Here is a 24366-nt window from a genome sequence, read left to right on the forward strand (position 1 = left end):
AAACGGTCGAAGGATTCCTCGATCGGGAATTGGCCGAGTTCAAGGAAATGACGGGAACGGCAAACGTAGCGGTGCATACGATCACAATGGGGGTGCACAGCCCATCAAGCAACGATACTCCCCAAGAATCCCAAGATGCAGGCCGAAATCGACCAAAAGGTAGACGAGCTAATCGAGCTGGGATGCATTGAGCCGTCGCGGAGGCCCCTACAGTTCGCCGATCGTGATGGTCAAAAAGAAAACCGGGCAGTGGAGACTGTATGTCGATTTCCGACAGATTAACGCAAAATCGGTTAAAAATGCCTACCCCATGCCAAGGATAGACTTCATCCTGGATCAGTTGAGAGAGGCTCGCTTTATCAGCAGCCTAGATCTGAAGGATGGGTTTGGCAGATTCCCTTGGAAGCGGCCAGCAGGCCGATTACCGCCTTCACGGTACCAGGTAAAGGGCTGTTCCAGTGGAGAGTAATGCCATTTGAACTCCCTGTCTGATCAGGACGACATCATAGTCATAGGAAAGACCCAGGAGGAACACCGGCGGAATCTAAAGGAGGTTTTCAGGCGTCTAAAGAAGGCAAATTTGAGGCTGAAAAAGTGGCTCGAAGTGGACAGAGTTGGTGCCCCTTAAGGAAGGCCGGCTGACACAAAAGCGGTACGAGAACGCATTGTGGCCAGATTTGGAGTGCCAAAGGTAATAATTGACAACGGAGTTCAGTTTAGAGCCGGATTTTCAAAAAGTTTTTAGAACAGATGGGGGTCAGACACCAGTTCACGCACCATACCCAGAGAATCCAGAACCACGAACAGGACGGTAAAAACCATGATTGCACAATCTGCGAGGGGAGCCAGAGATGCTGGGACGAGAAGTGGCCAGAACTCATGTTGGCAGTGAACTCGGGCGTGTCAGACTCAACGGGGTACTCTCCTGCATTTATTGTCCAAGGCCGGGAACTACGTCTGCCAAAAGCCCTATTCGATGAGGAAACAATAGGGACCGGCCAGGGCACGCTCATGCCGGACGAAAACGCGAGCAAGCTGAGAGATTTGTTTCAGTTGGTAAGGTCAAGAAAGAAGTCCGAAGTACGATCGATTCGAGGACGAAGAAGCTGACCAGATGGCGGGCCGTCATTCGCAATCCGGGCGAAAGGTCGGATGGCCTGTTGTTCGCGGGCAGGAATGATGGTCGGCATCCTGGGGTGAGTCTAGGGGGGGCTGGAAAGAGAGGAGAGTGAGATGTGGGATCCCAGGAATCTGGATAGTTACCGTGTAAAAAGCAAATCCACTCGGTCCAGTGATCGAACCACGCTATAGCCGAAAAACCTAAAACAAAATAAGTCGTGATATAAATATAAAAGGAAAAAAAGAAAGGAGAGGTGGACTTATCAGAGATAAGTGTGCTAACGACCCGAGGCGGCTGTGTAGGGTTAACGCGGCGAATAGTTTGGATAAATAGACGTTGGCCGTCTCTCATTGGTAGAAAGAAAGAGCGGACAACGATGAGAGAGAGAGAAGTGAGAGGCTCAGGCAAAGCCCCGTTAGGCAGAACGATGGACAGGACCCAAGAATATAAAAAGGGGGCGCGTCCGTCACTCGGTTTTTTTCGCGCACGTGTCTGGAAAAAAAGGTTAAGATGAGGCAACATATGGAGAGGTATTTGGTGGAGCAACGGAGCTTGATGCGAGGGGATAATGCTCGTTGTCCCGGAGCCAGCGACGAGATCGGCGACGAGGAGGCGTCCCCGAGCTGCAGCTCCTTGCGTCCCCACTGATCTCATCGGAAGGGTCAGTGGAGCCACAGTGTCGCCGTTTGTGTCTTCTGGGGCCAGCGAGGCCGACAGCGATGTAGTTATGACGAGCTGGGAACCGGACCCCAAGAAGGCTCGACCAGTGGCGAAGCGGCCCTCAACAGAGGCGGAGGAGCGACCGACGGTGAGGCGGCGACAGACAGACGCCGAGGAGCGAGAAGCCGATGAGAAGCGGGTCGCGGAGTGGCGGCGGCGGATCGCGCTGGAGGCAGCGAAGGAGGCGCTGCGGCAGCGGCAGGTTTGGGAGGACGCGCAGGCGCTGGCGAAGAAGTTGAAGGCCACGCAGGAGGCGGAGCAGGCGGCCGAGGAAGCCAAGGAAAGGGCCCGGTGGGAGGCGGAGGAGCACCACCGGATGTGTGCGTGAAGAGGTTTGCGGCCGAATTGCGAGAGAAGGAGCGGCAGCAGCAGCAACACCAGTGGCAGGGACCACAAGGCGCGGTGATCGGGCCGTATGTAGCGAGGTGCGTACGGCGGTGCGTGGAGGAATGGTGGCGACCAAATCCTCCACATCACCTGGGCATCGGGGCCGGCACGAGGGAGCCGGAGGCTCCGGAAGAAGCGCGGGTGTGGAGGAGACGCCCCGGGGGATGGCCGCGACCCAAGGGGCGATCGGCGGCAGCGGAACCGGCAGCGGCGAGCGCGGCGGGAGAGTCGGGCGGGCAGCGGAACCAGCAGTGGAACCAGCAACGCCGGGAGCGGCGGCAGCGGAGCCCACAGCGGAACCAGCAACGGCGAGCGCGGTGGCGGCAGCGGAGCCAGCAACGGCGAGCGCGGCGGCAGAGTCGTCGGCGGCAGCGGAGCCCAGAGCGGAACCAGCAACGGCGAGCGCGGCGGCAGAGTCGGCGGCGGTAGCGGAGCCAGCGACGGCGAGCGCGGCGGCAGCGGAACCAGCAGTGGAACCAGCAACGCCGGGCGCGGCGGCAGAGGCGGCGGCGGCGGCGAGGCGGCAGCCCACAGCGGAACCAGCAAAGGCGAAGGCGGCGGCAGAGTCGCGGCGGCGGCGGAGCCAGAGGCGAGCGCAGCGGCAAGTCGCCGCGGCAGCGGAGCCAGCGACGGCGAGCGCGGCGACGACGGCAGCGAACGCGGCAGCGGAGCCAGCCGCGAGCGCGGCGAGGAGAGTCACCTGAGCCATGGGAGCGGGGTCCGTGGCGGTGGCCCGCGCCGGAAGCCAGGCGCGCAAATCCAAGGCCGGAGCGGCAGTTGTCGTGTCCAGGAGGAGCGGGAGAGGCCGCGGGCGCCCATGCAGCGCCAGGCGTCGTGGCCGCAGGCACAGCTAGGGGCGGAGGGCCCACGCTGGCGGCCCGTGAGACGGGAGGGTGGCCAGGGGGTGGAGTGCGTCCTGGCTCGAACGAGGTTCACCTCGAGGCGCATCAAGCGGCGGGGAATGACGGAGGGGTCCGGTACCGGGTAACGGTGTCCCGGGACCACCAGGAGGTGTTCCGAGAAGCTGGGGCTCTTAAGAACATAATAAACAGATTGAGAAAAAAAAACAAAGGAAAGCAGACTTACGGGGGAGGAGGGGGGCCACCGCGAGCCGTGGCAGAGCGGCGGCAGAGGCCGGCGAGCCACGGCCGAGATGAATGGGGCTGCCGAGGAAGGGAAAGGTACCGGAACGGTACCGCACGGTGGTCGATACGCAGGTGAGGGCAAGCGATCCGAGCCGGTGACTAAAGGATGACATGTGAGAGGGCTGGTCGGTGTAAAATAGTTGTAAAGTCACTTACCAACGTCCATTAACAATTCCTCGTTGCGGAAGTGGAGTACGCACGCGGCCAAGAAAGCGATATCGAGTAGGACAGAAAACCATCCCTACATCACATTGATGGCGTATATGCAGCCCTGTGATAGTCGCGCGCGCGTGCGCATTTCACCGATCCGGCAGCACTCCATCAGGTAAGCCCGGGGGGGCACCAGAACGCGCCCGGTTCGGAGGGGTCGCTAGAACGCGCCCGGTTAAAAGCGCGGGCGGCCGTTTGAATTTAAAATTTAACGGCAGGTGGTACAAGAGGACGCAGAAGGGAGTTTTCCGTTAGGGAAGAAAGGGGGAAGTGTGAGGAATGATATCCTCACACGCATGGACCCTAAGGGGTTAAAGTCTATCCGGGTTGTCCGGATAACCGGATAACGGCGAATTGCCTGGGAGGGTCTCGCTCAAGGGAGGGGCAACGGAGAGAGAGCCGTGATCAGAGGGCGCTACCAGGGAGAGTAAAGGAGCGCGGAAGAGAGGCGGGATAATGGGATCGGGCCGGCAGTGGTCCAGCGCATGACCATTTATGGCCATGCGATCACGCCACCAGCGGGGTCCCGTTGCGAAGCAGGTGGAAAACAGAAGAGAGGCGCGATAGTGGGATCGGGCCGGCAGTGGTCCAGCGCATGACCATTTATGGCCATGCGATCACGCCACCGGTTTGGTCCCGTTACGAAGCAGGTGGAGAGCATCAGACTAGCCGATGGAAAAATACCGCCGACGCCTGGAGGAAAGTCCCGTTGTTGCTAGGCAGCAACGATGCGGCCGTACGCTAACAAGGAAATAAAAGGAGGCGCGCGACAGCGGCTCGGGACAGTGAAGTGCGGAGAGTGCAAGTGCGTGCATTGGCGAATACCAAGGAAAGTTTCGAAAGAGCGTCAAGAGAAAGGACCTGGTGTACCGCCGTAAAGGTTACGGAAGGTCCATTGAGAGCGAACGTGTCGTGTGCGAACTGAGTACGGCGGATTTGGGCCTAACGCTAGGAATCGTTGTCGTACCAGTTCTAAGAGCCGACAGTGCCACGCTTGGGGATTCCGAGGAACGGCGAGTGGTCGAGAAGGACCGATAGTGATCATAGTGCTAAACCAAAGAATAGGCTAAGTTGTCGTCCTTAAGCGTACTTCCTAAGATACCAATAAAGAACTCGTGTATAAAGAAGCCAACCAAGTCTTTCTGCTTTGTTGCCCAGGCAACATCCAAATTCGTTGCAACGAACCCACCGGCCGCTGAGTACGCCAAGCGCACAAGAGGCGAACAAAACGGTTCGTTACAACTGGCGCCCAACGTGGGGCCTGGTGACAAAGTAAGATCGATTTAGGGAAGGCAGTGCCGAGTTCGAAAGGAAGAAATGGGGAGACGACAATGGATCCATGCGATGAGGATGGAGGACCTGGTTCAATGTAGCCTAGCCTTTGGACTGCAGCTGGAAGGTACGCTGTCCGAGATGCGCCGGGCATTCAAAGACTGGGTGGAGAACCATGAAGAGGAACCAGAATACGCCGATCTGATCGAAGAATGGGAGCGTACGAACGCTTGGCCGTACCCGGCGGCACGGGACAGTCGGGAGTGTGGAAACTGCCGGCAGAGGCCGCGGAGGAGCTCATCACCAGTCTGGCCGTGCCGATGAAGAGTCGATCCCCTAGCCGACAGCGGACAGAAAGCAAAGAGAGGACGGCCATCCCAGCTCCCTCAGGTAAACGGGAATCAAGGAGGCCACACCCGACGGGAGACGAACAAGCGAAGAGGCAGTTGCGAGCAAGCTATGCCCACGTGTTCAAACAGGTGAGGGAGTGGTCTTTCCGATTCGACGGGACGGCAAAGCCCCTTGAATTTTGGGAGCAGGTGTAATGTTCAGCGGACATGTATAAGCTGGAACTTAATATGATCCCCAGGGCGATGCCCGAGCTGCTGAAGGGACGGGCGCTTACGTGGTTCGTCGCCAATAATAAGCATTGGCAATCCTGGGCGGCTTTCTCACGCAGCTTCCAGGCGTTGTTCCTACCGAGGGGTTATTTCAAAAAATTGCTCCAGGAGGTGAGAACACGGAAGCAGAAATGGGGAGAACGCTTCAAGGACTATATGGTGGAGATGCAGACGCTCGTCCGGCCATTGAAGTGCCCACCAGAGGAGGAGTTGGAATTAATCCGAGAGAACAGCATGCCGGGCCTAAGGATGTTCATCAGACCACATAGATGCAAGGATCTGGAAACGCTGATGACCCTGGCGGATGAGTTTGAAGCGCTGGAGAGGGATCGGGTGGAATTCCAACGAGAGGACCCGACGAGTGGGGCGAATGCCAATAACCCATTCACAAAGACGGCCGGGCCGGAGGTATGTCGACGATGCAAGGAAGAGCCAGTGACCAACACCACCAAGTCGGCAGACCAGAAACCAACGCCATCAACGGCAGAAGAGCAGGTAGACACCAACGTCGAAGGGGGATTCGTAAAGAACCCCGCGCAAGCATGTCGGCTACGAATTGGCGGAGCAGCTGGGGGGAGTCGGACGCGAGCACGAGACGAAGACACGCGTGCGGCTGGCGGACGGCCACAGTCAAGAGGTGCATACCCAACTCGAAGTAGAAATTGCGTTCGGAGACAAGAAGGTGTGGATGTCGTTGCTCGTGCTACCGGGCGTGATCGACGCGTTGGTCCTCGGCTGGGACTTCCTGACCGCAGTCGGTGCAGAGGTGAGCTGTGCGGGGCACAGGGTTGTGATCCCTGCGAAAGGCCGACGGGACGGACGGCCAGAGGAAAGGCTATCCGTGGCGGTAGTGGAGGCCATTGCGGCACACTCGCCAAGCGGAGGGACGATGACCGAGTCCCCAGAGGAAGGAGGAAACGGTCGAAGGATTCCTCGATCGGGAATTGGCCGAGTTCAAGGAAATGACGGGAACGGCAAACGTAGCGGTGCATACGATCACAATGGGGGATGCACAGCCCATCAAGCAACGATACTACCCCAAGAATCCCAAGATGCAGGCCGAAATCGACCAAAAGGTAGACGAGCTAATCGAGCTGGGATGCATTGAGCCGTCGCGGAGCCCCTACAGTTCGCCGATCGTGATGGTCAAAAAGAAAACCGGGCAGTGGAGACTGTATGTCGATTTCCGACAGATTAACGCAAAATCGGTTAAGAATGCCTACCCCATGCCAAGGATAGACTTCATCCTGGATCAGTTGAGAGAGGCTCGCTTTATCAGCAGCCTAGATCTGAAGGATGGGTATTGGCAGATTCCCTTGGAAGCGGCCAGCAGGCCGATTACCGCCTTCACGGTACCAGGTAAAGGGCTGTTCCAGTGGAAGGTAATGCCATTTGAACTACACTCCGCGTCCTATCAGGACGACATCATAGTCATAGGAAAGACCCAGGAGGAACACCGGCGGAATCTAAAGGAGGTTTTCAGGCGTCTAAAGAAGGCAAATTTGAGGCTGAAAAAGTGGCTCGAAGTGGACAGAGTTGGTGCCCCTAAGGAAGGCCACGGCTGAGACACTCACAAAAGCGGTACGAGAACGCATTGTGGCCAGATTCGGAGTGCCGAAGGTAATAATTACGGACAACGGAGTTCAGTTTACGAGCCGGATTTTCAAAAAGTTTTTAGAACAGATGGGGGTCAGACACCAGTTCACAGCACCATATACGCCCCAGGAGAATCCCACGGAACGCACGAACAGGACGGTAAAAACCATGATTGCGCAATTCTGCGAGGGGGACCAGAGATGCTGGGACGAGAAGTGGCCAGAACTCATGTTGGCAGTGAACTCGGGCGTGTCAGACTCAACGGGGTACTCTCCTGCATTTATTGTCCAAGGCCGGGAACTACGTCTGCCAAAAGCCCTATTCGATGAGGAAACAATAGGGACCGGCCAGGGCACGCTCATGCCGGACGAAAACGCGAGCAAGCTGAGAGATTTGTTTCAGTTGGTAAGGTCAAGAAAGAAGTCCGAAGTACGATCGATCCGAGGACGAAGAAGCTGACCAGATGGCGGGCCGTCATTCGGCAATCCGGGCGAAAGGTCGGATGGCCTGTTGTTCGCGGGCAGGAATGATGGTCGGCATCCTGGGGTGAGTCTAGGGGAGGGCTGGAAAGAGAGGAGAGTGAGATGTGGGATCCCAGGAATCTGGATAGTTACCGTGTACAAAAGCAAATCCACTCGGTCCAGTGATCGAACCACGCTATAGCCGAAAAACCTAAAACAAAATAAGTCGTGATATAAATATAAAAGGAAAAAAAGAAAGGAGAGGTGGACTTATCAGAGATAAGTGTGCCTAACGACCCCGAGGCGGCTGTGTAGGGTTAACGCGGCGAATAGTTTGGATAAACGGTACTTGGCCGTCTCTCATTGGTAGAAGAAAGAGCGGCACAGAATGATGAGAGAGAGCGAAGTGAGAGGCTCAGGCAAAGCCCCGTTAGGCAGAACGATGGACACGGACCCAAGAATATAAAAAGGGGGCGCGTCCGTCACTCGGTTTTTTTCGCGCACGTGTCAGGAAAAAAAGGTTAAGATGAGGCAACAAATGGAGAGGTATTTGGTGGAGCAACGGAGCTTGATGCGACGGGGATACTATGCCTCGTTGTCCCGGAGCCAGCGACGAGCGAATCGGCGACGGAGGGAGGCGTCCCCTGAGCTGCAGCTCCTTGCGTCCCCACTGATCTTATCGGAAGGGTCAGTGGGAGCCACAGTGTCGCCGTTTGTGTCTTCTGGGGCCAGCGAGGCCGACAGCGATGTAGTTATGACGAGCTGGGAACCGGACCCCAAGAAGGCTCGACCAGTGGCGAAGCGGCCCTCAACAGAGGCGGAGGAGCGACCGACGGTGAGGCGGCGACAGACAGACGCCGAGGAGCGAGAAGCCGATGAGAAGCGGGTCGCGGAGTGGCGGCGGCGGATCGCGCTGGAGGCAGCGAAGGAGGCGCTGCGGCAGCGGCAGGTCTGGGAGGACGCGCAGGCGCTGGCGAAGAAGTTGAAGGCCACGCAGGAGGAGGAGCAGGCGGCCGAGGAAGCCAAGGAAAGGGCCCGGTGGGAGGCGGAGGAGCACCACCGGACGTGTGTGCTGAAGAGGTTTGCGGCCGAATTGCGAGAGAAGGAGCGGCAGCAGCAGCAACACCAGTGGCAGGGACCACAAGGCGCGGTGATCGGGCCGTATGTAACGCAGGAGGTGCGTACGGCGGTGCGTGGAGGAATGGTGTGGCACCACCAAATCCTCCACATCACCTGGGCATCGGGGCCGGCACCGAGGGAGCCGGAGGCTCCGGAAGAAGCGCGGGTGTGGGAGGAGACGCCCCGACGGAGCAATGGCCGCGACCCAAGGGGGCGATCGGCGGCAGCGGAACCGGCAGCGGCGAGCGCGGCGGCAGAGTCGGCGGCGGCAGCGGAACCAGCAGTGGAACCAGCAACGCCGGGAGCGGCGGCAGCGGAGCCCACAGCGGAACCAGCAACGGCGAGCGCGGTGGCGGCAGCGGAGCCAGCAACGGCGAGCGCGGCGGCAGAGTCGTCGGCGGCAGCGGAGCCAGCAACGGCGAGCGCGGCGGCAGCGTCGGCGGCGGCAGCGGAGCCAGCGACGGCGAGCGCGGCGGCAGCGGAACCAGCAGTGGAACCAGCAACGCCGGGCGCGGCGGCAGAGGCGGCGGCGGCGGCGGCAGCGGAGCCCACAGCGGAACCAGCAACGGCGAAGGCGGCGGCAGAGTCGGCGGCGGCAGCGGAGCCAGCAACGGCGAGCGCAGCGGCAGAGTCGCCGGCGGCAGCGGAGCCAGCGACGGCGAGCGCGGCGACGACGGACGAACGCGGCAGCGAGCAGCCGCGAGGCGGGGGGGGCTCACCTGAGCCATGGGAGCGGGGTCCGTGGCAGTGGCCCGCGCCGGAAGCCAGGCGCGCAAATCCAAGGCCGGAGCGGCAGTTGTCGTGTCCAGGAGGAGCGGGAGAGACCGCGGGCGCCCATGCAGCGCCAGGCGTCGTGGCCGCAGGCACAGCTAGGGGCGGAGGGCCCACGCTGGCGGCCCGTGAGACGGGAGGAGTGGCCAGGGGCGGTGGAGTGCGTCCTGGCTCGAACGAGGTTCACCTCGAGGCGCATCAAGCGGCTGGTGAATGACGGAGGGGTCCGGTACCGGGTAACGGTGTCCCGGGACCACCAGGAGGTGTTCCGAGAAGCTGGGGCTCGTTAAGAACATAATAAACAGATTGAGAAAAAAAAAACAAACGGAAAGCAGACTTACGGGGAAGGAGGGGAGGCCACCGCGAGCCGTGGCAGAGCGGCGGCAGAGGCCGGCGAGCCACGGCCGAGATGAATGGGGCTGCCGAGGAAGGGAAAGGTACCGGAACGGTACCGCACGGTGGTCGATACGCAGGTGAGGGCAAGCGATCCGAGCCGGTGACTAAAGGATGACATGTGAGAGGGCTGGTCGGTGTAAAATAGTTGTAAAGTCACTTACCAACGTCCATTAACAATTCCTCGTTGCGGAAGTGGAGTACGCACGCGGCCAAGAAAGCGATATCGAGTAGAACAGAAAACCATCCCTACATCACATTGATGGCGTATATGCAGCCCTGTGATAGTCGCGCGCGCGTGCGCATTTCACCGATCCGGCAGCACTCCATCAGGTAAGCCCGGCAGAGGGCACCAGAACGCGCCCGGTCCGGCAGAGGGCGCTAGAACGCGCCCGGTTAAAAGCGCGGGCGGCCGTTTGAATTTAAAATTTAACGGCCGGTGGTACAAGAGGACGCAGAAGGGAGTTTTCCGTTAGGGAAGAAAGGGGGAAGTGTGAGGAATGATATCCTCACACGCATGGACCCTAAGGGGTTAAAGTCTATCCGGGTTGTCCGGATAACCGGATAACGGCGAATTGCCTGGGAGGGTCTCGCTCAAGGGAGGGGCAACGGAGAGAGAGCCGCGATCAGAGGGCGCTACCAGGGAGAGTAAAGGAGCGCGGAAGAGAGGCGGGATAATGGGATCGGGCCGGCAGTGGTCCAGCGCATGACCATTTATGGCCATGCGATCACGCCACCAGCGGGGTCCCGTTGCGAAGCAGGTGGAAAACAGAAGAGAGGCGCGATAGTGGGATCGGGCCGGCAGTGGTCCAGCGCATGACCATTTATGGCCATGCGATCACGCCACCGGTTTGGTCCCGTTACGAAGCAGGTGGAGAGCATCAGACTAGCCGATGGAAAAATACCGCCGACGCCTGGAGGAAAGTCCCGTTGTTGCTAGGCAGCAACGATGCGGCCGTACGCTAACAAGGAAATAAAAGGAGGCGCGCGACAGCGGCTCGAGACAGTGAAGTGCGGAGAGTGCAAGTGCGTGCATTGGCGAATACCAAGGAAAGTCGAAAAGTTATCTAAGAGCGTCAAGAGAAAGGACCTGGTGTACCGCTCGCTCAACGGAAGGATCCAGTGAGAGCGAACGTGTCGTGTGCGAACTGAGTACGGCGGATTTGGGCCTAACGCTAGGAATCGTTGTCGTACCAGTTCTAAGAGCCGACAGTGCCACGCTTGGGGATTCCGAGGAACGGCGAGTGGTCGAGAAGGACCGATAGTGATCATAGTGCTAAACCAAAGAATAGGCTAAGTTGTCGTCCTTAAGCGTACTTCCTAAGATACCAATAAAGAATTCGTGTATAAAGAAGCCAGCCAACCGGTGTTCCTCCTGGGTCTTTCCTATGACTATGATGTCGTCCTGATAGGCAAAGGCATGCGGCATCATTTCGGGTCCAATCACCCTGTCAAGTGCGCGCTGGAATGTTGCAGATGCAGAGTGTAGTCCAAATGGCATCACCTTCCACTGGAACAGCCCTTTACCTGGCACCTTGAAGGCGGTAATCGGCCTGCTGCACAGTGGTCGATTCTGCCAATCTGGCAGGCAATAATTAATAACTAAAAAAATAAATGAGTAATATTTTTAAAAATATTTTTGTATTATGGAATATAAATCAGCGGAGTATTTAAATAAATTTTTATTTTTTATTATTTTTTTTTTAATTAAAAAAAAATTTTTTACGTAAAATTATATCACTAACCCTTTGAATTTGGCGATGTTCTGTGCAGTTAGAAAATGGTTTTGCTGGGCGCCCAGAACTAATTGCAGCTGTTGCAGTAAATATAATTTTTTCGTTCATCAATTTTCGTTGTGTTTTTGAAAATATTGTAAATTTATTTATTTTCTTGCGATCTTCGTCGCTGAGTTTGTTTTCATCAATAATTTGAGAAAAAACATGGCTTCGCATCGCTTCAACTTTTTTTCCTGGCACAGTTTCCATGCGCCATATCGCAAAAAGCGCGTTTTTCGGAACTGACATTATGTCCTACAAAATCAAATAAATTAACGTGTTGCACGTAGTTGCAATTTGTTTTAACACAGAAGATTAAAAAAATACTGGTTTCATAAATAAACGAGAAGGAACGTGTGAGTCGCTTCTTGGGAACGCGACTCCCTTATACCCGTACTCAGTCAGCATATACATTTTTGAGCATATAATTATTTAGAATTAAAAAAAAAAAAACATTTTACATTTTACATTTTTTTGCTACATCTGCTATCTACATTACATATACTATGTATATTCTACATCTAACATGTATATTATACATGTACCATTTAGATTCTACATCTCCTCCGCTAGGGGTTGCTCGCGCACTGAACGCGGCAGAGTGTGCGAGCGAGAAGGAAAATGAGTTGCGTTGTCGTTGTCAGGAGTGGTCAGGGGAAGCAACTGAAAATTGATTTCTTCATTCTGGCTATAATTATAATACGATCTAGTTCAGATTTGCAATCGTAGATATGGGCATCTCTACGATACTGCGTTTTTAGTTTTATCGTATCTTTAAAATTGTGCCTGCCACAGATTTTCGTCCTTTGTGTGGGCGGAAGGGGGCGGGGCGAAATTCTGAATACTTGTAGCAGTGTGATATCACATAAGTCTGGAAACCAAATTTGGTTTCGCTAGCTCTTATAGTCTCTGAGATCCAGGCGCTCATCGAGACGGACAAACGGACGGACGGACGGACATGGCTATATCGACTCGGCTATTGATGCTGATCAAGAATATATACACTTTATGGGGTCGGAAAATTTTCCTTCTCTCCGTTACACACATCCACTTTTACCACAAATCTAATATACCCCTTAACTCTTTTTTGAGTACGGGTATAAAAAAGATTGAAGACGGAAGGGGGCGGATGTCAAAAGATCTATTCCATGCAAGTGTCGGGTACGATATTAATAGCACACTAAAGGAAATGTTAAGTTCTACAACGATTTACCTCTAATACATGCAAGCACGGGACCAACACATATATTTTTTATGGAATACTTACCAACTATGATCAAAATGGATGGCAATTTTAATACAAATCGCAAAACATTAAGATTTATTTTGCTTTACCAAAAGCAATAAAAAGGCGGTAAAATGTACTTAGGTATGGACAGAAAAGTTTGCTGCGATTCAACCGCGTGCAGGTACTGGACTATCGATACGAAAAATATATTAATATCGCAATAAATATCAGTGGGATGTTTACTTTCCAAAAAGTAAAAAAAATTAACAAGATTCGACATTTTAATTTTTGATTTACCAGATAGGCAGAATCGACCACTGTGCGCCGTACGCACCTCCTGCGTTACATACGGCCCGATCACCGCGCCTTGTGGTCCCTGCCACTGGTGTTGCTGCTGCTGCCACGAGGCGTCCGCTCCCGGCCGCTGTTGCTATGACGAGGCTTGGGGCCCCTGTCCTTTCTTGGGGACACTAGGCTCTTCCTCGGTCCGTGGCCGTCGCTGCCACAGCTCCTCCTCCTCCTCGTCCGGCGTGGCCTGGCCTCGGCTCTCGGGCTCCGGCGTCGGAGGGGAAGGCTGCCACAGACCCTCCTCCTCCTCTGCGCTCCGCCTCGCCTCTTCCTCGCGGCTCTTCTCCTCGGCCCTCTGCCACTCCTTCTCTCGCAATTCGGCCGCAAACCTCTTCAGCACACACACTGCCGCAGCGCCTCCTTCGCTGCCTCCAGCGCGATCCGCCGCCGCCACTCCGCGACCCGCGAGTCGGACGCGAGCACGAGACGAAGAAACGCGCAGCGGCTGGCGGACGGCCACAGTCAAGAGGTGGTACCCAACTCAAGTAGAAATTGCGTTCGGAGACAAGAAGGTGTGGATGTCGTGCTCGTGCTCACGGGCGTGATCGACGCGTTGCCTCGGCTGGGACTTCCTAACCGCAGTCGGTGCAGAGGTGAGCTGTGCGGGGCACAGGGTTGTGATCCTTCGAAAGGCCGACGGGACGGACGGCCAGAGGAAAGGCTATCCGTGGCGGTTAGTGGAGGCCATTGCGGCACACTCGCCAAGCGGAGGGACGATGACCGAGTCCCCAGAGGAAGGAGGAAACGGTCGAAGGATTCCTGATCGGGAATTGGCCGAGTTCAAGGAAATGACGGGAACGGCAAACGTAGCGGTGCATTCGATCACAATGGGGGATGCACAGCCCATCAAGCAACGATACTACCCCAAGAATCCCAAGATGCAGGCCGAAATCGACCAAAAGGTAGACGAGCTAATCGAGCTGGGATGCATTGAGCGTGGCCAGAACCCCTACAGTTCGCCGATCGTGATGGACTAAAAGGAAACCCGGCAGTGGAGACTGTATGTCGATTTCCGACAGATTAACGCAAAATCGGTTAAGAATGCCTACCCCATGCCAAGGATAGACTTCATCCTGGATCAGTTGAGGAGGCTCGCTTTATCAGCAGCCCTAGATCTGAAGGATGGGTATTGGCAGATTCCCTTGGAAGCGGCCAGCAGGCCGATTACCGCCTTCACGGTACCAGGTAAAGGCTGTTCCAGTGGAAGGTAATGCCATTCGAACTACGCCTCCGCGTCGTAACAACACCATTTATCATAGGGGAAAGACCCAGGAGGAACACCGGCGGAACTAAAGGAGGTTATCAGGCGTCTAAAGAAGGCAAATTTGAGGCTGAAAAAGTGGCTCCGAAGTGGACAGAGTTGGTGCCCCTAAGGAAGGCCATCGGATGAGGACAGCCCACATTAGCGATCTGAAACCGCAACCGAGGAGGAGGGGACAAAGGTAATACCCCCAAAGAAGTTCTACACGAAGGCGGAAAGGAAAAAAGTTGGAGGAGCCAATGCGGGTCGACAGCAGGATCGGGGCGAGAAGATCTGGAAGGGATAAACGTTAAAATCGGAAGGGTAAAAAGGTCAAGAAAGATACACCAGGTGTGGAATCGCGGGATACGAGAAGGGTGAGGTGCGTCAGAACTCACGGTGATCCCAGATGGGGGGTCCGAGGGGGCCAAGATCCGGATCCAATCCAGGACACCATGGACGGTTTCGAGCGTCGGGAACGATCAAATCGGATGCCGCCCGTACGCGGTCTGCCGGGCGGGAACGCGAGCAAGCTGAGGATCCGTAGCTGCTGTACGGGGGGACGTCCGAAGTACGATCGATTCGAGGACGGAAGAAGCTGACCAGGTGGCGGGCCGTCATTCGGCAACCCGGGCGAAAGGCCGGAGGGCCTGTTGTTCGCGGGCGGGAATGATGGTCGGCATCCTGGGGTGAGTCTAGGGTCGGGCTGGAAAGAGAGGAAAGTGAGAGGTGGGATCCCAGGAATCTGGATAGTTACCGTATACAAAAGCAAATCCACTCGGTCCAGTGATCGAACCACGCTATAGCCGAAAAACCTCAAACAAAATAAGTCGTGATACAAATATGAAGAAAAAAAAAAGAAAAGGAGAGGTGGACTTATCAGAGACAAGTGTGCCTAACGACCCTGGATAAACGGTAATTGGCCGTCTCTCATTGGTAGAAGAAAGAGAGGCACAGAATGATGAGAGAGAGCGAAGTGATAGGCTCAGGCAAAGCCCCGTTAGGCGGAATGATGGACACGGACCCAAGAATATGAAAAGGGGAGCGCGTCCGTCACTCGGTTGTTTTCGCGCACGTGTCAGGAAACAAAAGGTTATGATGAGGCAACACATGGCGAGGTATTTGGCGGAGCAACGGAGCTTGATGCGACGGGGATACTATGCCTCGTTGTCCCGGAGCCAGCGACGAGCGAATCGGCTCTCGCGTGATGGCGAAGGGCGACGGAGGGAGGCGTCCCCTGAGCTGCAGCTCCTTGCGTCCCCACTGATCTCATCGGAAGGGTCAGTGGGAGCCACAGGGTCGCCGTTGGTGTCTCCTGGGGCCAGCGAGGCCGACAGCGATGTGGTGATGACGAGCTGGGAACCGGCCCCCAAGAAGGCTCGACCAGTGGCGAAGCGACCGGCGAAGCGGCCCTCAACAGAGGCGGAGGAGAGACCGACGGTGAGGCGGCCACCGACAGACGCCGAGGAGCGAGAAGCCGAGGAGAAGCGGGTCGCTGGTCGCGATCCAGCGGATCGCGCTGGAGGCAGCGAAGGAGGCGCTGCGGCAGCGGCAGGTCTGGGAGGACGCGCAGGCGCGGGCGAAGAAGGTGAAGGCCACGCAGGAGGCGGAGCAGGCCGGCCGGGGGAAGGAACGGGCCCGGTGGGAGGCGGAGGAGCACCACCGACGGTGTGCGAGACCACCGACGGACGCCGAGGAACGAGAAGCCGAGGAAAGGGGCGTGCAGTGGCCGGGAGGATCGCGCTGGAGGCAGGGAAGGAGGCGAGGCGGCAGCGGCAGGTCTGGGAGGACGCGCAGGCGCTGGCGAAGAAGCTGAAGGCCACGCAGGAGGCGGAGCAGGCGGCCGAGGAGGAAGGAAAAGGCCCGGCGGAAGGCGGCGGACACCACCGGGCGTGGCTGAAGAACGCACGCGAGGAGGAGGGCGGAGGGCCGGGAAGCCGCGAGGAAGGGCGAGGCGGAGCCCGAGGAGGGGTCGGTGGAGCCTTCCCCGGTGCCGGCAGCGGAGCCGACGGAGCAATGGCCGCGACCCAAGGCGGCGATCGGCGGCAGCGGAGCCAGCAGCAGAACCGGCAGCGGCGAGCGCGACGGCAGCGGAGCCAGCCGCGAGCGCAGCGGCAGAGTCGGTGGCGGCAGCGGAGCCAGCGACGGCGAGCGCGGCGGCAGAGTCGGCGACGGCAGCGGACACAGCAGCGGAGCCAGTCGCGAGCGCGGCGGCAGAGTCGGTGGCGGCAGCGGACACGGCAGCGGAACCAGCAACAGCGAACTCGGCAGCGGCGGGAGTAAGCTCACCTGAGCCCTGGGAGCGGCGGAAGTGGCCCGCGCCGTAAGCCAGGCGCGCAAATCCAAGGCCGGAGCGGCAGTTGTCGTGTCCGGAGGAGCGGGAGAGACCGCGGGCGCCCATGCAGCGCCAGGCGTCGTGGCCACAGGCACAGCTAGGGGCGGAGGGCCCACGCTGGCGGCCCGGGTGACGGTGTCCCGGGACCACCAGGAGGTGTTCCGAGAAGCTGGGGCTCATTAAGAAGATAATAAAGAATAGATTGGAAAAAAAACAGAAAACAGACTTACGGGGGAGGAGGGGGGCCACCGCGAGCCGTAGCAGAGCGGCGGCAGAGGCCGGCAAGCCACGGCCGAGATGAATGGGGCGGCCGAGGAAGGGAAAGGTACCGGAACGGTACCGCACGTTGGTCGATACGCAGGTGAGGGCAAGCGATCCGAGCCGGTGACTAAAGGATGAAATGTGAGAGGGCTGGTCGGTGTAAAATAGTTGTAAAGGCACTTACCAACGTCCATTAACAATTCCTCGTTGCAGAAGTGGAGTACGCACGCGGCCAAGAAAGCGATATCGAGTAGGACAGAAAACCATCCCTACATCATATCGATGGCGTATATGCAGCCCTGTGATAGTCGCGCGCGCGTGCGCATTTCATCGATCCGGCAGCACTCCATCAGGTAAGCCCGGCAGAGGGCGCCAGAACGCGCCCGGTTAAAAGCGCGGGCGGCCGTTTGAATGTAAAATATAACGGCCGGTGGTACAAGAGGAAGCAGAAGGGAGTTTTCCGTTAGGGAAGAAAGGGGGAAGTGTGAGAAATGATATCCTCACACGCATGGACCCTAAGGGGTTAAGGTCTATCCGGGTGTCCGGATAGCCGGATAACGGCGAATTGCCTGGGAGGGTCTCGCTCAAGGGAGGGGCAACGGAGAGAGAGCCGTGATCAGAGGGTGCTACCAGGGAGAGTAAAGGAGCGCGGAAGAGAGGCGGGATAATGGGATCGGGCCGGCAGTGGTCCAGCGCATGACCATTTATGGCCATGCGATCACGCCACCAGCGGGGTCCCGTTGCGAAGCAGGTGGAAAGCAGAAGGGAGGCGGGATAGTGGGATCGGGCCGGCAGTGGTCCAGTGCATGACCATTTATGGCCATGCGATCACGCCACCGGTTTGGTCCCGTTACGAAGCAGGTGGAGAGCATCAGACTAGCCGATGGAAAAATACCGCCGCCGCCTGGAGGAAAGTCCCGTTGTTGCTAGGCAGCAACGATGCGGCCGTACGCTAACAAGGAGATAAAAGGAGGCGCGCGACAGCGGCTCGGGACAGTCAAGTGCGGAGAGTGCAAGTGCGTGTATGGGCGAATACCGAGGAAAGTCGGAGAGCTATCTAAAGCGTCAAGAGAAAGGACCTGGTGTACCGCTTGCTCAACGGAAGGATCCAGTGAGAGCGAACGTGTCGTGTGCGAACTGAGTACGGCGGATTTGGGCCTAACGCTAGGAATCGTTGTCGTACCAGTTCTAAGAGCCGACAGTGCCACGCTTGGGGATTCCGAGGAACGGTAAGTGGTGGAGAAGGTCCGATCGTGACAGTGATCATAGTGCGAAACCAACGGAAGGATCCAGTGAGAGCGAACGTGTCGTGTGCGAACTGAGTACGGCGGATTTGGGCCTAACGCTAGGAATCGTGGTCGTACCAGTTCTAAGAGCCGACAGTGCCACGCTTGGGGATTCCGAGGAACGGCGAGTGGACGAGAAGGACCGATAGTGATAGTGATCATAGTGCTAAACCAAAGAATAGGCTAAGTTGTCGTCCTTAAGCGTACTTCCTAAGATACCAATAAAGAACTCGTGTATAAAGAAGCCAACCAAGTCTTTCTGCTTTGTCTCCCGGGCCACACCCAAATTCGTTGCAACGAACCCACCGGCCGCTGAGTACGCCAAGCGCACACAAGGCGGACAAAACGGTTCGTTACAACGTTCGCCCAAAGATGCTGGGACGAGAAGTGGCCAGAACTCATGTTGGCAGTGAACTCGGGCGTGTCAGACTCAACGGGGTACTCTCCTGCATTTATTGTCCAAGGCCGGGAACCACGTCTGCCAAAAGCCCTATTCGATGAGGAAACAATAGGGACCGGCCAGGGCACGCTCACGCCGGACGAAAACGCGAGCAAGCTGAGAGATTTGTTTCAGTTGGTGAGGCGGAACCTGGAAAGGGCAGCGCAGGACCAGGCGAGGTTCTACAATCTGACGAGAAGGCCCTGGAAGCCGAAGATCGGAAAGGTGGTGTGGGCGAAACAACACCAATTATCAAAGGCGGCTGAGGGGTTTGCAGCAAAACTGGCGCCAAAATATGCGGGTCGTACACGATAATGGATTTCGTGTCACCCGTCATCTTCCGACTGAAGAGCGCCAACGACAATCGGATGAGGACAGCCCACATTAGCGATCTGAAACCGCAACCGAGGGAGGAGGGGACATAAGGCATACCCCCAAAGAAGTTCTACACGAAGGCGAAAAGGAAGAAAGGGAAAAGCCAATGCCGCGGCGAATAACAGGATCGGGTGCGAGAAGATCTGGAAGAGATAAACGTTAAAATCGGAAGGGTAAAAAGGTCAAGAAAGATACCCGAACAGGTGTGGAATCGCGGATACGGAAGGTGAGGTGCGTCGGAGTACACGGTGATCCCAGATGGGGGTCCGAGGAGGGGCCAAGATCCGGATCCAATCCAGGACACCATGGGCGGTTTCGATCGTCGGGAACGATCAAATCGGATGCCGCCCGTACGCGGTCTGCCGGGCGGGGAATCGGATGATCCTCGGGTCCGATCTGCTGTACGGGGGGACGTCCGAAGTACGATCGATTCGAGGACGGAAGAAGCTGACCAGGTGGCGGGCCGTCATTCGGCAACCCGGGCGAAAGGCCGGAGGGCCTGTTGTTCGCGGGCGGGAATGATGGTCGGCATCCTGGGGTGAGTCTAGGGTCGGGCTGGAAAGAGAGGAAAGTGAGAGGTGGGATCCCAGGAATCTGGATAGTTACCGTATACAAAAGCAAATCCACTCGGTCCAGTGATCGAACCACGCTATAGCCGAAAAACCTAAAACAAAATAAGTCGTGATATAAATATAAAGAAAAAAAAAAAGAAAAGGAGAGGTGGTCTTATCAGAGACAAGTGTGCCTAACGACCCTGAGGCGGCTGTGTAGGGTTAACGCGGCGAATAGGTTGGATAAACGGTAATTGGCCGTCTCTCATTGGTAGAAGAAAGAGAGGCACAGAATGATGAGAGAGAGCGAAGTGAGAGGGTCAGGCAAAGCCCCGTTAGGCGGAATGATGGCCGGACCCAAGAATATAAAAAGGGGAGCGCGTCCGTCACTCGGTTGTTTTCGCGCACGTGTCAGGAAACAAAAGGTTATGATGAGGCAACACATGGCGAGGTATTTGGCGGAGCAACGGAGCTTGATGCGACGGGGATACTATGCCTCGTTGTCCCGGAGCCAGCGACGAGCGAATCGGCTCTCGCGTGATGGCGAAGGGCGACGGAGGGAGGCGTCCCCTGAGCTGCAGCTCCTTGCGTCCCCACTGATCTCATCGGAAGGGTCAGTGGGAGCCACAGGGTCGCCGTTGGTGTCTCCTGGGGCCAGCGAGGCCGACAGCGATGTGGTGATGACGAGCTGGGAACCGGCCCCCAAGAAGGCTCGAACAGTGGCGAAGCGGCCCTCAACAGAGGCGGAGGAGAGAGAAGCCGAGGAGAAGCGGGTCGCTGGTCGCGATCCAGCGGATCGCGCTGGAGGCAGCGAAGGAGGCGCTGCGGCAGCGGCAGGTCTTGGGAGGACGCGCAGGCGCGGGCGAAGAAGGTGAAGGCCACGCAGGAGGCGGAGCAGGCCGGCCGGCGAAGCGGCCCTCAACAGAGGCGGAGGAGCGACCGACGGTGAGGCGACCACCGTACGTTAACAAGGATATAAAAGGAGGCGCGCGACAGCGGCTCGTGCAACCGTGCGTGATCGACGCGTTGGTGGGCGAATACCGAGGAAAGTCAGAGGTGAGCTAGTGCGAGGGCACAGGGTTGTACCGCTTGCTAAAGCGGAAGGAGGTGCCAGAGGAGAGAACGTGTCGTGTGCGGAAGTAGGAGGCCATTGGGGCTACACTAGCCAATCGGAGGGTCGTGTACCAGTTCTAAGAGCCGACAGTGCCACGCTTGGGGATTCCGAGGAACGGGGATTGGACGAGAAGGACCGATAGTGATAGTGATCATAGGGCTAAACGCAAAGAATAGCTAAGGTGCATACGTCCTTAAGCGTACTTCCTAAGTACCAATAAAGAACTCGTGTATAAAGAAGCCAACCAAGTCTTTCGCTGTCCCCGGGCAACACCGAGCTGGATGCATTGAACCGTCGCAAAGCCCCCTACAGTTCGCCGAGCGTAGCACACAAGGCGGCAAGACGGTTCGTTACAACGTTACCCAAAATGCTGGGACGAGAAGTGGCCGAACTCATGATGGCAGTGGACTTATCGTGGTCAGTTGACGGAGACTCTCGCTTTATCGCCTAGTCTGAAGGCCGGGAACCACGTTGGCAGAAGCCCTTGGAAGCGGACCAGCAGGCCGATTACGCCTCACGGCCAGGTAAAACGCGTGCAAGTTGAGAGATTTGTTTCAGTTGGTGAGGCGGAACCTGGAAAGGGCAGCGCAGGACCAGGCGAGGTTCTACAATCTGAGGAGAAGGCCCTGGAAGCCGAAGATCGGAGAGGTGGTATGGCTAAACAATCAGCCTTTATCAAAGGAGGCAAATTAGAGGTTTGCAGCAAAACTGGCGCAAAATATACGGGTGGTACACGATAATGGATTTAGGCCACCCGTCATCTTCCGACTGAAAAGCGCCTACGACAATCGGATTGAGGAACCCACATTAGCGATCTGAAACCGCAACCGAGGAAGGACGGAGTTCAGTTTACCCCCAAAGAAGTTTACACGAAGGCGAGGGGGAAGAAAGGGAAAAGCCAATGCCGGGGCGAATACACGGATCGGGGCAAGAACTGGAAGGGATAAACCATGATAGGCGGAAGGGTAAAAAGGGGACGAAAGATACCCGAACAGGAGTGGCCAGAACTCATGTTGGAAGTGAACGGGTGTGTCAGAGTAAACGGGGATCCCTGCATTTAGGGTCCAAGGCGGGAACTACGTCTGCCAAAAGCCCTATTCGATCGTGGGAAACAATAGGGACCGGCCGTACGCGGTCTGCCGGACGGAATCGGAGCAACCTGAGAGATTTGTTTCTGTAAGGAGAGGAAGTCCGAAGTACGATCGATTCGAGGACGGAAGAAGCTGACCAGGTGGCGGGCCGTCATTCGGCAATCCGGGCGAAAGGCCGGAGGGCCTGTTGTTCGCGGGCAGGAATGATGGTCGGCATCCTGGGGTGAGTCTAGGGGAGGGCTGGAAAGAGAGGAAAGTGAGAGGTGGGATCCCAGGAATCTGGATAGTTACCGTATACAAAAGCAAATCCACTCGGTCCAGTGATCGAACCACGCTATAGCCGAAAAACCTCAAACAAAATAAGTCGTGATATAAATATAAAAGGAAAAAAAGAAAAGGAGAGGTGGACTTATCAGAGATAAGTGTGCCTAACGACCCCGAGGCGGCTGTGTAGGGTTAACGCGGCGAATAGGTTGGATAAACGGTAATTGGCCGTCTCTCATTGGTAGAAGAAAGAGAGGCACAGAAGTGGGACCTTTGTGGGACCTTGACCCAGGCACCTCCCACAGATGAGACAGAGCGAAGTGAGAGGCTCAGGCAAAGCCCCGTTAGGCGGAATGATGGCCGGACCCAAGAATATAAAAAGGGGAGCGCGTCCGTCACTCGGTTGTTTTCGCGCACGTGTCAGGAAACAAAAGGTTATGATGAGGCAACAAATGGAGAGGTATTTGGTGGAGCAACGGAGCTTGATGCGACGGGGATACTATGCCTCGTTGTCCCGGAGCCAGCGACGAGCGAATCGGCTCTCGCGTGATGGCGAAGGGGAGGGGAGGCGTCCCCTGAGCTGCAGCTCCTTGCGTCCCCACTGATCTTATCGGAAGGGTCAGTGGGAGCCACAGTGTCGCCGTTTGTGTCTTCTGGGGCCAGCGAGGCCGACAGCGATGTAGTTATGACGAGCTGGGAACCGGACCCCAAGAAGGCTCGACCAGTGGGAAGGAGGCGAAGCGGCCCTCAACAGAGGCGGAGGAGCGACCGACGGTGAGGCGGCCACAGACAGACGCCGAGGAGCGAGAAGCCGATGAGAAGCGGGTCGCTGAGTGGCGATGCGGCGGATCGCGCTGGAGGCAGCGAAGGAGGCGCTGCGGCAGCGGCAGGTCTGGGAGGACGCGCAGGCGCTGGCGAAGAAGTTGAAGGCCACGCAGGAGGAGGAGCAGGCGGCCGAGGAAGCCAAGGAAAGGGCCCGGTGGGAGGCGGAGGAGCACCACCGGACGTGTGTGCTGAAGAGGTTTCGCCGAATTGCGAGAGAAGGAGCGGCAGAGAGCAACACCAGTGGCAGGGACCACAAGGCGCGGTGATCGGGCCGTATGACGCAGGAGGTGCGTACGGCGGTGCGTGGAGGAATGGTGTGGCACCACCAAATCCTCCACATCACCTGGGCATCGGGGCCGGCACCGAGGGAGCCGGAGGCTCCGGAAGAAGCGCGGAGGAGACGCCCCGACGGAGCAATGGCCGCGACCCAAGGGGCGATCGGCGGCAGCGGAACCGGCAGCGGCGAGCGCGGCGGCAGAGTCGGCGGCGGCAGCGGACCACAGGGACCAGCCGAGCGGCGGCAGCGGAGCCCACAGCGGAACCAGCAACGGCGAGCGCGGTGGCGGCAGCGGAGCCAGCAACGGCGAGCGCGGCGGCAGAGTCGTTGGCGGCAGCGGAGCCAGCAACGGCGAGCGCGGCGGCAGCGGGCCAGCGACGGCGAGGCGGCGGCAGCGGAACCAGCAGCGGAACCAGCAACGCCGGGCGCGGCGGCAGAGGCGGTGGCGGCGGCGGCAGCGGGCCCACAGCGGAACCAGCAAAGGCGAAGGCGGCGGCAGAGTCGGCGGCGGCAGCGGAGCCAGACGGCGAGCGCAGCGGCAGAGTCGCCGGCGGCAGCGGAGCCAGCGACGGCGAGCGCGGCGACGACGGCAGGCGGGAGTAAGCTCACCTGAGCCATGGGAGCGGGGTCCGTGGCAGTGGCCCGCGCCGGAAGCCAGGCGCGCAAATCCAAGGCCGGAGCGGCAGTTGTCGTGTCCAGGAGGAGCGGGAGAGACCGCGGGCGCCATGCAGCGCCAGGCGTCGTGGCCGCAGGCACAGCTAGGGGCGGAGGGCCCACGCTGGCGGCCCGTGGGGGGCAGGGGGTGGAGTGCGTCCTGGCTCGAACGGGTTCACCTCGGCGATCAGCGGCTGGTGATGCGGGGGTCCGGTACCGGGTAACGGTGTCCCGGGACCACCAGGAGGTGTTCCGAGAAGCTGGGGCTCGTTAAGAACATAATAAACAGATTGAGAAAAAAAAACAAACGGAAAACAGACTTACGGGGGAAGGAGGGGAGGCCACCGCGAGCCGTGGCAGAGCGGCGGCAGAGGCCGGCGAGCCACGGCCGAGATGAATGGGGCTGCCGAGGAAGGGAAAGGTACCGGAACGGTACCGCACGGTGGTCGATACGCAGGTGAGGGCAAGCGATCCGAGCCGGTGACTAAA

At 57.7% G+C, this 24366-nt stretch overlaps 4 protein-coding genes across 4 annotated transcripts; all 4 read left to right on the forward strand.

The window, feature by feature from the left end:
• The first annotated feature begins 1688 nt into the window (after positions 1–1688).
• LOC121405101 (keratin, type I cytoskeletal 9-like) lies at positions 1689–3215 on the forward strand. Its single transcript, XM_041595698.1, has 2 exons — positions 1689–2131; positions 2408–3215. The coding sequence occupies exons 1-2, from the start codon at positions 1689–1691 to the stop codon at positions 3213–3215; spliced, it is 1251 nt and encodes a 416-aa protein (XP_041451632.1).
• A 4842-nt stretch (positions 3216–8057) lies between these two features.
• LOC121405102 (uncharacterized abhydrolase domain-containing protein DDB_G0269086-like) lies at positions 8058–9638 on the forward strand. The gene has a single exon (XM_041595699.1). It carries the CDS (start codon positions 8058–8060, stop codon positions 9636–9638), a length of 1581 nt encoding a protein of 526 aa, XP_041451633.1.
• A 5877-nt stretch (positions 9639–15515) lies between these two features.
• Positions 15516–18436, forward strand: LOC121405103 (translation initiation factor IF-2-like). Its single transcript, XM_041595700.1, has 4 exons — positions 15516–16376; positions 16438–16684; positions 18107–18230; positions 18295–18436. Exons 1-4 carry the CDS (start codon positions 15516–15518, stop codon positions 18434–18436), a joined length of 1374 nt encoding a protein of 457 aa, XP_041451634.1.
• A 4499-nt stretch (positions 18437–22935) lies between these two features.
• Positions 22936–23826, forward strand: LOC121405104 (spidroin-1-like). The gene has a single exon (XM_041595701.1). The coding sequence runs from the start codon at positions 22936–22938 to the stop codon at positions 23824–23826; it is 891 nt and encodes a 296-aa protein (XP_041451635.1).
• The last annotated feature ends 540 nt before the right edge of the window (positions 23827–24366 follow it).

The sequence above is a fragment of the Drosophila obscura genome, unplaced genomic scaffold, assembly GCF_018151105.1.
Source record: "Drosophila obscura isolate BZ-5 IFL unplaced genomic scaffold, ASM1815110v1 contig_75, whole genome shotgun sequence".
In the NCBI taxonomy this organism is placed as follows: Eukaryota; Metazoa; Arthropoda; class Insecta; order Diptera; family Drosophilidae; genus Drosophila; species Drosophila obscura.

Bases quoted from the DNA above. Each gene is read 5' to 3' on its own strand.
- LOC121405104 (XM_041595701.1), top strand. From the start codon at position 22,936: ATGAGAAGCGGGTCGCTGAGTGGCGATGCGGCGGATCGCGCTGGAGGC.
- LOC121405101 (XM_041595698.1), top strand. From the start codon at position 1,689: ATGCTCGTTGTCCCGGAGCCAGCGACGAGATCGGCGACGAGGAGGCGT. The intron at 2,132-2,407 runs GTGGGAGGCGGA...CCGCGACCCAAG, and splicing joins GAAGCCAAGGAAAGGGCCCG to GGGCGATCGGCGGCAGCGGA.
- LOC121405103 (XM_041595700.1), top strand. From the start codon at position 15,516: ATGGCGAGGTATTTGGCGGAGCAACGGAGCTTGATGCGACGGGGATAC. The intron at 16,377-16,437 runs GTCGGTGGAGCC...CCGCGACCCAAG, and splicing joins GAGGCGGAGCCCGAGGAGGG to GCGGCGATCGGCGGCAGCGG. The intron at 16,685-18,106 runs GTAAGCTCACCT...GCTCAACGGAAG, and splicing joins CGAACTCGGCAGCGGCGGGA to GATCCAGTGAGAGCGAACGT.
- LOC121405102 (XM_041595699.1), top strand. From the start codon at position 8,058: ATGAGGCAACAAATGGAGAGGTATTTGGTGGAGCAACGGAGCTTGATG.